The sequence below is a fragment of the Eleutherodactylus coqui genome, chromosome 5 (genome assembly GCF_035609145.1).
Source record: "Eleutherodactylus coqui strain aEleCoq1 chromosome 5, aEleCoq1.hap1, whole genome shotgun sequence".
Taxonomy (NCBI): Eukaryota; Metazoa; Chordata; class Amphibia; order Anura; family Eleutherodactylidae; genus Eleutherodactylus; species Eleutherodactylus coqui.
The window spans coordinates 234,239,038-234,252,689 of NC_089841.1; the positions used below are offsets into that span (position 1 = coordinate 234,239,038).

Genomic DNA, 13,652 nt, shown 5'->3' on the forward strand with positions numbered 1-13,652 from the left:
TGGTTGCTGAAGTTGTCAGGCACAGTGGTGGAAAGGGGGTTAAAAGGCACAATGGTACACCGCTGATCTGACAATATACAGTAGGCACGGCGGGATCGTACAACCCCTTTGCATCAGATGCAGGGGTAGGTGCACTTCTGATGCTTCTGCTGACTCTACACTCCAGCACAACTTGGGATAAGGCAATATTTACATGTCGTAAACAATGACAATTCTTTGGACGGCAACACGTATAAAATATTTTTGAGGGAAGACTAGTAAAACTGCAAGTTTTAATGTAACTGTTTGGTTGCCTTTTGCTTTCTGACAACCGCTGAAAAAATATCGATAAAATGTAGCTGCATGGGAGGATATGAGTATTACTTCATATGTTCTGTGTATAATATCCCTACGGGGGGGGGGGGGGGGGGGGGGGGGGGGGAGCAAGCCGGGGACAAGTCAATAATGTGGTTGACAATAAAAAGTGCAATGGGGGCATAAATGCAGCAACAATATTTGATTCACACATACTACAAGAAAAAGATATACTGCAGCTTGATAGAAGGCGCTCGCTGGAGGCCGTAAGATTAGGAGTGAAATGACCGGGCGACGGCAACGATACTGAGATGCTTCTAAAAACTTCCTACAAGAACGGTGAAAATGACACATTTTACACTATTTCTTATACTGCCACCATATCTCTATACGCTACATGGCCCGATCACAGCTGCCGGAGGAATCCATGCAAACACTGCAAGTGGAGTTCCTATTGCTGCTGTTCGGGTCAGGTCCGTATGCAGCTCCAGCGTGATAAGTTCACATCGCCTCAGAGGCGTTATAAAAAACAATATAAAAGACAGATGGAAAACCAGGATATGTTTCACGGCATGCAATGCTTAAGACATACGGTAAAGTAAGCTGTGATATACTACAGTGTTCTTGTATATAAACTAACCTCTGGACCGGGGTGGTCCGTCAATAGTCAAGTTTAATATATAAGGTGCACTAATCAATAAAATACATTAAGGAGGCAAGGTAGATGAAATCTAGTGAATTACTAAATCATCGCAAGGACTAAAATTCCTGTAGTGTCCATATAATAAGACGGGCCAGTCTGTAGTGTCTGGTATGGCAGGGCAGTGTATATATTTTCACATGGGCGAGCACAATATGAGGTTATCACTAGAGATGAGCGAGTATACTCTCTAAGGCACATTACTCGAGCGAGTAGTGCCTTAGCCGAGTATCTCCCCGCTCGTCTGTAAAGATTCAGGGGCCGGCGGGGAGCAGCGGGGGAGAGCAGGGAGGAACAGAGGGGAGATCTCTCTCTCTCTCTCCCTCCCACAACTCACCTGTCACCCGCGCCGGCCCCGAATCTTTAGAGACGAGTGGGGAGACACTCAGCTAAGGCACTACTCGCTCGAGTAATGTGCCTTAGCAAGTATGCTCGCTCATCTCTAGTTATCACGGGTGTGAGGAACTGACTGATACTGCACTTCTAAAAATTCGAATTTCAGTTTGTTGCGATTTTTAATAATAGCGAATAATTCCAGTCCTGCACAAAAATAGGGCTCGCTGCATTTTTTTTTTCCCATCTCGCAGAATTGCTGTGTGAGGAAAGACGCACCAGTTAGTAGACCCATTGGAAACAATGGGTTCTCTTTCCATGCAAGTTTTGTGCACCTCACACTGTATTTACATGGGAAACTCGCCTGTGAAAATACAGACAGTTTTAAGGTTCTGATGTTCTAGTTTTCTTTATAGTCCAAGATATAAAAGTGGACGGAAAACTAAGAAGGTATGAAGGATAAGATTCCTGAAACGCTTGATGCTTTGTATACATCATCTCTAGTGAAACACAGATTTCACACTTCATGAGAGTCTTGGGTCATCCAGACAGTAATTGGGTTTTCCTACAACTTAAGATTGCTTCACAACACCACTGTTCTTCCTGGTTCCTGCTCACCTGGACATGTGACTGCTGCAGCCAATCACTGGAGACAGCAGTGACCTTCTATAGCCAGTGATTGGCTGCAGCAGTCACATGTCCTGGTCAGCAGGAATCACTGGAGATCTCAGTGACCTTCTATAGCCAGTGATTGGCTGCAGCAGTCACATGTCTTGGTCAGCAGCAGTCACTGGAGACCTCAGTGACCTTCTATAGCCAGTGATTGGCTGCAGCAGTCACATGTCCTGGTCAGCAGCAACCAGGAAGAACAAAGGGGTTTTGAAGCAATTTTAAATCGTGGAAAACCCCCTATAAAGGGGACCTACCAAAATTGGCTTGCAGAATTATCTTATTTTTTAAGGGGAAGTAAGTGAGCTGGATTTTCCCATCTGAGGATACGGATGCCCTCATCTTCTCAGGGTGTTTTTGTTGTAGAAGGCACACTGATATTCTGCAAAAAAGTGCAGTATAATGTTAGTGAATATGGATATCAGAGTGAATGGGGGGGGGGGGGGGGTTAAACCAAAGTAGATTCTAGTTATGGTACAGATTTTCACATGCGCAGCCTGCTGTCTGTTGGGTAAATATGGCGGATTTTCATGATGGATTTTATTTATTGCAAGGAGTAAAATCCACCCCAAATTTTGCAAGAAAGTTGTGTGGATTTCATTGTGGGAAATATTCACGATGTGGTCACATACCTTTACTTTACGTCAAACTGACTAAGGTTGTATGATCTCTTATTAAAGGAGAATGATTAATGTAATGCATCTTAAGAGGTATTCCCATCTTGGCAAGCTATCCTCCACGGAGGTCCAACCCCACTGATCCCGAGAGATCAGCCCCAGTGTGTCCTGACAATCGTGCCCACACATTTGCACCACCGCTGTCAAATTGCAACTGGGGGTGGTAACTTGGGATTGGTGGGCGTCCTAGAATTCAGACCCCCACCAATCAGTAAGTTAAAGCTGTGGATTGGAAATAGTTTGCCAAGATAGGAACCCCTCTTTAATACATTTTTTTTTTTGTTAACGATGGAAACAGTTTTTAACACAATACCCCCCAAAAGTGGCTGTAGAGGACAAATGAGTGTTTTTATATGTCAATTTGCCAAGGCCTGGAAGGAATTGCCTGGTCCTACTTAGAATTTTAAAAAATGTCAGTAATTTGGCGAGCGTCCCCTGCTCTTAGCAAGAAAGGCAAGGCCTGACAGTCATTAAAACATCATGTAATAAATAAGATAAATTGACTATTTAGCCTTATACAATGTTCTTTATGATTTTTTTTTTTTTTTTTAAAGGGCTGGTTCAAGCAATGATGTAACCGAAAATGCCCAGCTGAAACATTCTCTGTATGGGTCACCTGAAAGACTAAAACGTCCCTGCTCGTGGTGGACCTGGGTTATGACGTTATTGGGAGATTGTCAAAGATAGGAAAAAGTGCCATCTACAAAAGTGATCTTAGCAGGATCTATAGGGTTGGCAGAATTGCCTGAACCTACAGAACTTATCAATTGTGAGCCAAGTCAATGTGAAAAGCGCATCGATTCAGAATTAGAACCCAGAAGTTTCCTATACTTCAGGACGTGTGTGAATATATATGTATATGTGTGGTGAGCAAACTTGGCAGTGTGATGGATAACTTACATTTCTCCAGTAATAGCAAAGCAATCATTAGTATACACATATTAAAAAAACACAACATGCAGCCATATACTCCTAGTAGGATGTACCAGTCACTGGCTGCCGCGAGATGATCCACATACGAGGGCATGGTAAATATGTCCAATAAACTTTAAGGTGCCACAGATGCCAGTAAAGTAGTCACGACTCCTCCTAGGTCCACACTGAAAGAACTACAGAATAGAAGCAGTAGTGGAGGGGTCACTTGTCCATGAGGTGCATTCAGTCCTCCCAGTCCGGGGCGGCTGGACGTTCATTATTTATGACTTGCAGTGGTATCATGTTTAAGGCTGGATTAAATCCATGGAATGCTACCCAAGAATTCTTCTCAGAGTCTTGATCAAATCAACGGTGCCCCAAAAACATTCCGACAGCATTCAACATTCTTGTTTGGGGGCATATCAATCTTCTGAGTTTTCTTTAAGAGTTCCGAAGGGAGTTTCTCAAAGGCAATTCTGTATTCATTATCAAAGGCCTCTAAACAAGCAACAGCCAAAAAATAAAATCTGTTAGCAGGAATGCTTTCTGGAGGCCTACAGACACCAAGGGTTGTCGGGTTACACACATTGCAAAAGGGTCTTGTAGATAGCATTTATGGCTGAGAAAAGACATGTTACTAGGACCATTTCCTCACTGAAGGTCAAAAAGTTATTCCAGTTGCCAGATTGGAGTGGGGAATCTCTCATGTACCTTCTATCTCAGTGGGGATTGGGGAGGCATCTTGTCAACTTGGTGGAAATCAGCAGGTTTCATTCTTTGATCACTAATCTGCATTATGTGCCTCTTATTTGTAAAGCAGAAGTGGTAGACATTGACTATTTTAGTCCTACGAGCATCATGGCCAAGAGGGAGGGCAGGCTTGGAGTCTCGCTTTGACAATGTGGGTGTTAAGCAGCCAAGGCTGGGGCGGCTCAGTTAACCAAAGACCAGTTAAAGACCGGATACTGTAACTATCTAGATAAAGCATTGCATCGCTACCTAGAGCCATTAAGGGATAAATCCAGGAACTGAAAGGAATTCAGACATTTTTCCTCTCATCTCTCTACTTTGCTTCTCAAATTGGTGTTAGAAGCAAATAGTCATACAAGCTGAAAAGGCAAAACCTGTGTTGGCTTTCTTCATACAGTCTTTTATTCTGGTGGTTTTTTTGGATGATCCCTGCATTTTTTTTACTGGCATTTTTTAGTGACACTTACCCCCAATTTTGTAAAAATCGGATATGCTAGCATGTCTACAAGAAGTTCAGCAATAACCACTACAACCTATTACTAAATGTATGCGGTTATTTAATACAACTGTAGCAATGAAACATATATAGCTTATCTTACCAATATCAATATTTTCTCGCCCCAGGGCAACCAAGGACAGGTAGAGTATTTCTCTGTAAATGCTCCTGTATGAACAAAATGACACATGTAAGCGTGTAGCGGGGGTCTAGCGGGACACTACAGAAGAGCTGCATCAAGCCTCACCTTTGCCTTTTACTAGCTGCACCATATTTCTGCAGCAACAGGCTGATGGGGCGGAGGACATCGTTGTGCTGGATGCTGAGAGTGACGCTCTCCAGTAAGTGGCTGACATCTTGCATGTCCTTTGGTACGGGAACTCCTGTCTTCTTTATAGACTCTGTAGGACAGGAGTAAAGAGTCAGTATGTGACGTTCCATCATGCTTGGTAATAGAGGCCTGAGAATTCTAGGCCGGAGACAGAAATGCAGGAGCTCATCTTTGGATTTCCATGCTTATTCCTGGTACTTGTACTTCTACTTCTGACATTTGACCCTTATTATTGGCCACTACGTAATTCCATGACACTTTAGACTATTTTTTGTTGCTTCTGGTTCAACCCAGTTTCCCCGAAAATAAGACCTAACCCGATTTTTCAGGGGGGGGGGGGCTTGAAATAGAAGCCATACTCTGAAAGTAAGCCCTAGCTGTATTACATAAAAAACTGATCCTGTGCAGTGAATGTCCTGTTGTGGGGCATTATGTTGGGGAAACTCAATTTAGAGACTATAAACTTTCACATTACTTGTCACTGGATTAATTATTTACAGTTATGCTCATCCCTCCCTGGTATTTATCTAGGTGCTATTAATCCCAACATGTCTGTGCCCTCTTATCCAGTCTCTGGTATTTATCTAGTGCAAATTAAGTACACCATGTTCATGCCCTCCCATGTGTATATATTAAAATACGTCTTTAGATTCAAACCCTGAGAGGTTTGAAAGCCAGCTATAACATGTATTTTTATTAGCCACTAAAAGGTATCATATCTACAAGATTACTTGGTTTCTCTTACTGGAAACAATCACACTTTGGATTGAAGATAGAACGATTTGTTTTTAAACAATACACAGCGTTAAAGTCATAACCCTCCAAATAATATCCCCAATAGGCCAGCTTTGCAGCAGCATATGCGTATTTTTGCGTGCATGAGTAGCATTTTTGCAGAATGAACACTGCTTTTTTGAGTGCGCATCATCATATTTCACTGTACTTTTAGCACCTACAAGTCATGTTCATTTGCTAGGGGCAAACAAAGACTCACTGATTAAAATGGCTAATTAGTCTTAGTGAGTCCCAGTTTTCTTTTTCCAGCAGAGTTACACAGTGTTTCTTGCATCTCCTTGTGTATTGCGTGTGCAAATACACAGAAAGATAGAGCATGTTCTAATTTATTTTTTTTGCGTGAATGAAATGCACACGCAAAATATTGAAACGTGAACTAACCCACCAAAATCAATGGGCTCTATTCCCTGCATATGGTGAGTGTAAACATGCTCATGTGAAACCGTCCTCAGTGTTCAAAAATTGGGAGAAATTAAAAAAAATAAAAATTAAAATGTAAGAACCAGATCATACTGAAACATTACACTTTGAGGTTTTACTTCAAGAATTTACGTTGTTTTTTTCAATTTATAAAAAAGATGGCCAATGGTTTCAGAAGGCTACATAATGCAGACAATGTAGTATACGCCCACTATATCATCAGAGACAATCCATCAGACACAGATGCCCAAAAGGTCATCCCAGAGCTGATTGTTCCTGTGCTTTTACACAGGAAGGGGCATCTCTGACTGGAGGAGGAGAGGGATGGGATCCATCCGGTCCGCCCGCCACCATCCACAGTGAGTGGGCAGCCATTCAGAAGTGACCAACTATCTGTTTACACGGGCATGCAGAAACGGAAAGACGAATAAGAAGCAAATAAATTCTCCTTTGTAGTTCAGTCGGCACAGCATTTACACTGAATGGTAAGTGAATATTTATCAGCCTGTGTAAAAGGGCCCCAAGAGTGGGTTTACACCACGTTCAGCCTATGTCCATAGGTTGCACTTGGATCCCTGAAAGTGAGATTCAAACAAAGAGAGTAGACTTTCATTTGTCAAACGGAGACCAACGAGGTCTCTGGTTGAGAAGTTTTCGACTCATTTGTGGTATAATTTAGAGGACAGAATAGTATAGTGGACTCGGCTAGTCGGACTTCCAAATATAACAGAAGCCACAGAAAAACTGAGACCCTATTGGTCAACATTTGATAAAATAAAATTTATGGTTTAGTCCTAGTTTGGACTTCGGAGATCCAGATGGAACCATATCACCTAGGCTAAATGTGGAGTGAATCCAGCCAACAAGATCTCTGAATGCATCCTTTGGGGGACAGGTTGTGCACTACTCATCTACATTGCAGATTCCTCAAATCGGAGTAGTACAAGTTTACCTAAGGTCCGCCATTTCATATAAAGAGCCTCTCCAGGATCTAGGTGGAGGTTGACATTATCCCATAGCAGCTGGATGTAAACAAGTTTGCTGTCTTGTGAGATAGATGATTGGGGCACCTAGAAAACAGTGGAACAGTTAGGTTTTTCCATCATAAATCTTTGAGCACATTTGTTCATATCTACAAACATATTTTATACATTTCCATATACATAGTTTAAAAAGTGCACCTCTCGTTCCAGGAAAGTTTTATGTTATAGCTACATATCAGAAGGTTTGATTGGTGAAGGTCTGGGTGTGAAGATCTACATCAATCGCTGAAATGAAGGGGCAGAAGTGGTGTGCCCCTTTGGCTATGTTAGACTCTCCTCAGAGAGGCAGAATCATAGAATGGTAGAGTTGGAAGGGACCTCCAGGGTCATCGGGTCCAACCCCCTGCTTAATGCAGGATCACTAAATCATCCCAGACAGAGGTCTGTCCAGCCTTTGTTTGAAGACTTCCATTGCAGGGGAACTCGCCACCTCCTGTGGCAACCTGTTCCACTCATTGTGGGCTCATAGACAGTGTAAGACAGGCTCTGGACCCTGCTGAGTGTTGACACAGCTAGGAGCAAGACTTGGATCTGTGTCAGAAGTACCAGTTATATAAAAGAGTTATGCAAACTCTACAACAGAAAAAACAGTAGGATATTTTAAATTAAGACTATTAAGAAAGTTGCTTAAACTTTGCGTTTTAGAAACTAAATGAAATTAAAAAAAAAAAAAAAAATCAGTGCAAAGGTGTCCGAAGGACCGCACCCCTTGTTCCCTTATTTTCGGTTTTCCCTCCTCACTTTGCTGTACTACTTTAAAAAAAAAAAAATCTAAATATCTGTGGGAAAAAATGTAAATTATTTTCTGCCGTCATCTTCTGAAAGCCATTAATTTTACATTTTTCCATTGATATAGGTTTGCAAAGGCTCGTGTTTTGCAAGACATCCTGTAGTTTGTTAGTACTGTTTTGATGTTCGTGCAACTTCTTAGTTGCTTTTCAGAAAAATTTGTTCTTAGAGATGGGGTGACCAAAAAAAAAAAAGCACAATTCTGGCGTGATTTTTTTTTTTCTGACGACATTTGCTATTTGGCACAAATAATGCATTACTTTGGTATATCAAAATTTTACGGACTCAGCAATACCAAATATGTTTTTTTAAATAGCTTTTGATTAGAGATGAGCGAACGTACTCGGTAAGGGCGATTTCGCAATCGAGCACCGCGATTTTCGAGTACTTCACTACTCGGGTGAAAAAGTACTCTGGTGCGCCGCACCCCCCCCTGCCCCCCGGCGCACCCGAGTACTTTTCACCCGAGTAGTGAAGTACTCGAAAATCGCAGTGCTCGAATATGAGAATGAGGTGATAGCTTAAGCATAAGTCCATGTTACCCCCTCCCCTGGGACAGGATAGGGGGGGGGGGGGGGTCAGACAGCAGAATCACAGATCATTTTCTGCTACCTGGTTGTTCTCCATTGCTTTCCCTCTCCTTAAAGGCTTAACCCCTTGAGTGGCACGCCCGGAAATTTTCCAGGACGAGCTCCACTGCCGATAGTGATATAGCCCGGAAGATTTCCGGACTATGCATCACTATGGGAGCTGCAGAGCACAATGCCACAAGCTGTGGCATTGTGCTCTGCCTACACAGTCCCACACAGAGCAGTTCAGGATTTTGAAATAAGAAGCTGGGAGATACTGCCGATCTGCCGGCAATCTCCCGCTTTTCATTTCAAACCCCTGCACTGCTTTGTTTATAGGTTGCCATAGAGACCATCGGCTTGTCAGAAGCCAGCCGATGGTTTTCTGTGGCAGGGAGAGCTGGTGCTTGGCTGTTAGAGGACAGCCAGGCACCAGCTCTTACTGCAGAGATCAGAGAAAACCTCCGATCTTTGCTGTGTTAACCCTTAACATGCTGCAGTCTATGGGACTGCAGTATGTAAAGGGCTGTAATCATCGAACCTCCTGAATGTGATCAGGGGGTCCTGATGGGTCTCTGTGGAGGTCCTCTAAAGGGACCAAAAAAAAGGTTAAAAAAAAGTTTAAAAAAAATGTAAAAAACAAAAAACACTTGTCTCCCTTTACTTTGTAAAAAAATAAAAATAAAATTACACATGTGGTATCCCTGCGTCATGACGACACAGAGAAGGAAGATAGTACATTATTTAACCCCTTAATGACACGGCCCCTTTTTTTCTTTTTTCCCCTATTTCTTTTTTTCCTCCCCCCGTTTAAAAAATCTGAACTCTATTATTTATCCATCGACGTCGCTGTATGAGGGCTTATTTTTTGCGGGACGAGTTGGATTATTCAATGGTGCTATTTAAAGTACCATATAATGTACTGAAAAACTTTTACAAAATTCCAAGTGGAGAAAAAAAAAAAAGACTTTCCGCCATCCTTCAGTGCGTCTTGTTTCTATGGCGCACAAACTGTAACAAAAGCGACATGATAACTTTATTCTATGGGTCAGTGCGATTACTACGATATCAAACTTGTATAGTTTTCTTATGCTGTAGTACTTGTATTTTTTTTCAAAGACATTTATTTTTTTTTAATGATTTTCTGCTGCATCTTCTGCGCGCAATAACTTTTTTATTTTTCCGTCAACGTAGTTGAGCAAGGGCTCACTTTTTGCGGGACGTCCTGAAGTTTCCGTTAGTACTAATTTAGAATACATACGACTTTTTGATCGCTTTTTATTGCATTTTTCTGGGAGACAGGGTGACTGAAAAAGCGCATTTCTGGCGTTCTATTTTTTTTTTTTGGACTGTGTTCACCGTGCGGGGCAAATAATGCACTACTTTGATAGAGCGGACATTTACGGACACGGTGATAACATATATGTATTTTTCTTTTGTGATTTAGATTTTTTTATTATAGATATGGCAAAAGGAGGGTGATTTTAACTTTTATTACTTTTTTTTATAAGTGTGAAAAAGTCGTGAAAAAGAAAAAAAAACTATTACAATTTGGTATTGGCGTAATCGTACAGGCCTGTAGAATTACTTTAATACATTATTTATACTGGTCAGAGAATGCAGTGAAAAATAAAAATAAAAAACACTCCAGAGTTACAGATTTTGTTAATCTTGTCACTAGAAAAAGTGGAATAAAAAGTGATCAAAATTTACATGTTCCAAAAAAATTAGATAAATGAAGACTGGAGTTCATCCTGCAAAAAACAAGCCCCTCTAGAGCTCTGGCAATGGGAAAATAAAATTAATACGGCTCTTGGAATGTGGCGACACAAAAGCAAACCTTCAAGAAAAAAAAAGTTTTAAATGTACAAAAATAGTAAAACATAAAAAAACTGTATAAACTCGGTATCGCCGGAATCGTGCTGACTGAGGGAATAATGATATCACACTATTTATTCTGCACGCTGAACGCCGTAAAAATGAGATCGAAAAAACAAATGGCAGAATTTTTCTCTTTTTCCCCAATCTCCCTACAAATTTTTTTACAAAAGTTATGCAATAAGTTATATATACCCAAAAATGATGCCATCAAAAAGTACAACTTGTCCCGCAAAAAAACAAGCCCTCACATAGCCATGTCAATGGAAAAATGGAAAAGGTTATGGCTCTTGGAACACGACTGCAAAATTAGTTGAAATTAAATAATTAGACCATTTAAAAAACCTGCCCTGGTGGGTCTGACAGGGTGGTAAGAACCTGCCACTCAAGGGGTTAAGTGAGTACTGAAAGTTCAGTATTTGTAGATCTCACTTCAAATGGCTCTAGCTCCAAATAGATCTGGTCCAGAGCTGCAATTCCAGTCTTGTTTTAAAGCAAAGATTCTTAGCTCTAAAAACGAGACAGGGCCATAACTGGGTTGTAGCCTGAGCTAGAGCCTTTAACAGTATAAAGCATTTTGCTCATTCAAAACTGTAAATCTATTTTTTCCAGTTGCACAAAGAAAGCTCGGTCTAATGGGCGGCGGTGGTGGGTTGTTAAGGCAGCATCATTATTAAGTTAAGAGGCAGCTAAGATTTCATAGGAAAAGTTATTAACATACCTGTTCACCTCCATTGCAATGCTCTGATGTCAGGATAAGTCCAGGCAGATTGCTTGGTAGATCCAGCCTCCTGAAGTACCATACCAGGTTCCAGAAGATGATTGGATGCTGATTTATAAAAGTGGCCGTATGGATAACTTGTTCACCCTCATTCTCCAGCAAAGATTCAAGTTCTTTGCGCAGTACAAGAGGACTTAGATACGGAACGGAAACAGGGGGAGGGTCGTGTCTCTTTTCTAAAGGATCCTAAAGTGCCAAGAAAAATACAAAAAAGCTGATTAGTCAGAATAATATTACCGAAATAGAAAAACTAATATTGGGAGCATTGGGAATGCTGAAAAGAAAACATCAAAGAGTAGGGAAAGTGAAGGCGGGATATAAAATATTTTAAATTGCAGAAATTATTTAATAAAACCAGACTATCACTAAAACCAGGATTAAGCATCTGCATAACATATTGTAATAAAGTAGTAGCATCCACTAAACAGAGCATCAAAGTACTCAACGGAAACATACCACCACTTCCTGCAGGCTGTTAGGCAAGCTGACAGTGGACACACCATGCAATGGCTTTTGGGGCAAGTCAATATTTTGGAGAGGTCCTCCCACACTGTGACTCCTCGTCAATGAAGCGACTCTCTTTGTGGCACTGTCACTGCCCAAATGTTTCAGTTTGTCGTCACCAAGACTATTACGGAAATAAACAGATAACAAAATAATATACAGATTACCAAAACTACAACACAATGCTAAGCCTAGGTCTATGTAGCTTTACTGTGCAGCATTTAGGCCGGGCTCCCACCAGTGGGTCGTATTCCACATGCAGGAGGCCTACAGTGGATTCCAGCTGGTGACCCTGCGTACGGCCCTTTACTTTATTGTGCATGACCACGGAGGCTGGCAGATCTGCATTTCCCGTGCCGTCCCTTAGCAATGACGTGGGTACTGGCAGCTCATGCGCAATGTTAATTGCGAATGGGCTGCAGGTTGCAAGCCTCCAATGACATCAATATAGGCTGTCAGTGCGGATTTCTCTGTAAAATAGAGCACGCTGCGATTTTTCTTTTTCTCGCGGAATTCGCAATTCGTCTCTACGAGTGTGAAGGAAAATTCAAAAATACATGCCTTTCAATAACCGCGTTTTACCGCGAATCGTCCAAGATTGAAGGCCTATCCCATTTTTACCAAGGTATTTCTGATACACAAGGCTCAATGCATAGGACGATATCATCAAGGTCCTTGAATTGAGGACCTAACAGACAGCGGCAGGCTTACCCAGTAATACAACGTATGGATAGATGTGTTTTTAGAATTGTGTCTTTGAAAAACACCTCCTTGAAATACAAAGCAAGCGAAGACCATTACCTGTTATCAGTAGGTTTACTGGCATCTGCGGCCGCTATAAGCGGAGAATGAGAGCCTGACAGGTTAATCAGCTCATTGTCCGGAGGGACCAAGTGCTTTTGATGCTGAGAAGTTGATTGATGGCTACTGCTTTGTAGGCTGTCAATGGAATTACTCGGCTTCAGGAAGAAACTGAGGTAGGGGGGGAAAAAAAAAAACACAACCTAAAAATACCATCTGGTCAAAATCTGAAACTCCCCCCAACCTTATAGGGGACTTGAACTTGCAATTGTTTGATTGCTTATATGCAGTATATGGCATTTCTGCAGGCATTTAATTAAAGGGAATGTGTCATTAGGAAATGACCTATAACAAAGCTTACATTTTTGTGTTAAAGATATTTAAGAATTTTTGGTGATTTTTTAAAAATGTATATTTAAAAAAAAAAACAAAAAACGAAAATCCTGCATTTTTCAGGCTGATCACAGAGCCCAACAGGCAGATATCTTCTGACTTGTAGAAAGAGCTTTGCAGCAGTCATCTCACTAACATCACAATAGAATTGCAATGAGGCTAAATTCACCCAGGCGAATGCGATAGGGGGCTGATAAATTCTGCCAGATATCGCACTCGCCAACGTGCGTTTTTCACACCGATGTGAGGCATTTTTCAAAAATGCCTCAGATCACTTCTGTGAAATTGTGATCCTCAATCGTGTGTTTCACGCGCGTCAGAGGATCGCAAGCGTTTCCCATTGATTTCGATGGGAAGCATCACATCTAACTGGCATGCGATCAATGTGGCGATAGGAAACGGCCTATAGTTACGGCATTTCTTTCCTATTATATGTACTATATATTCATCAAAAATATGTAGATAAGATAACAAAATGATACAAAATCCACAAATCGTACCACCAGTTTTACAA

At 41.4% G+C, this 13,652-nt stretch overlaps 1 protein-coding gene across 1 annotated transcript in view; it reads right to left on the reverse strand.

Annotated features, from left to right (window-relative positions):
- Positions 1 to 403: 403 nt before the first annotated feature.
- Positions 404 to 13,652, reverse strand: part of DENND4C (DENN domain containing 4C) — a 91,928-nt gene continuing 78,679 nt past the window's right edge. The window contains exons 27-33 of the mRNA XM_066604342.1: positions 12,746 to 12,916; positions 11,897 to 12,068; positions 11,381 to 11,626; positions 7,333 to 7,450; positions 5,082 to 5,235; positions 4,938 to 5,002; positions 404 to 4,086 (exon numbers count right to left, since the gene is read on the reverse strand). Coding sequence (XP_066460439.1) covers positions 3,950 to 4,086; positions 4,938 to 5,002; positions 5,082 to 5,235; positions 7,333 to 7,450; positions 11,381 to 11,626; positions 11,897 to 12,068; positions 12,746 to 12,916 — 1,063 coding nt within the window. The 3' untranslated portion in view covers positions 404 to 3,949. The remainder of the gene's footprint in view (positions 4,087 to 4,937; positions 5,003 to 5,081; positions 5,236 to 7,332; positions 7,451 to 11,380; positions 11,627 to 11,896; positions 12,069 to 12,745; positions 12,917 to 13,652) is intronic.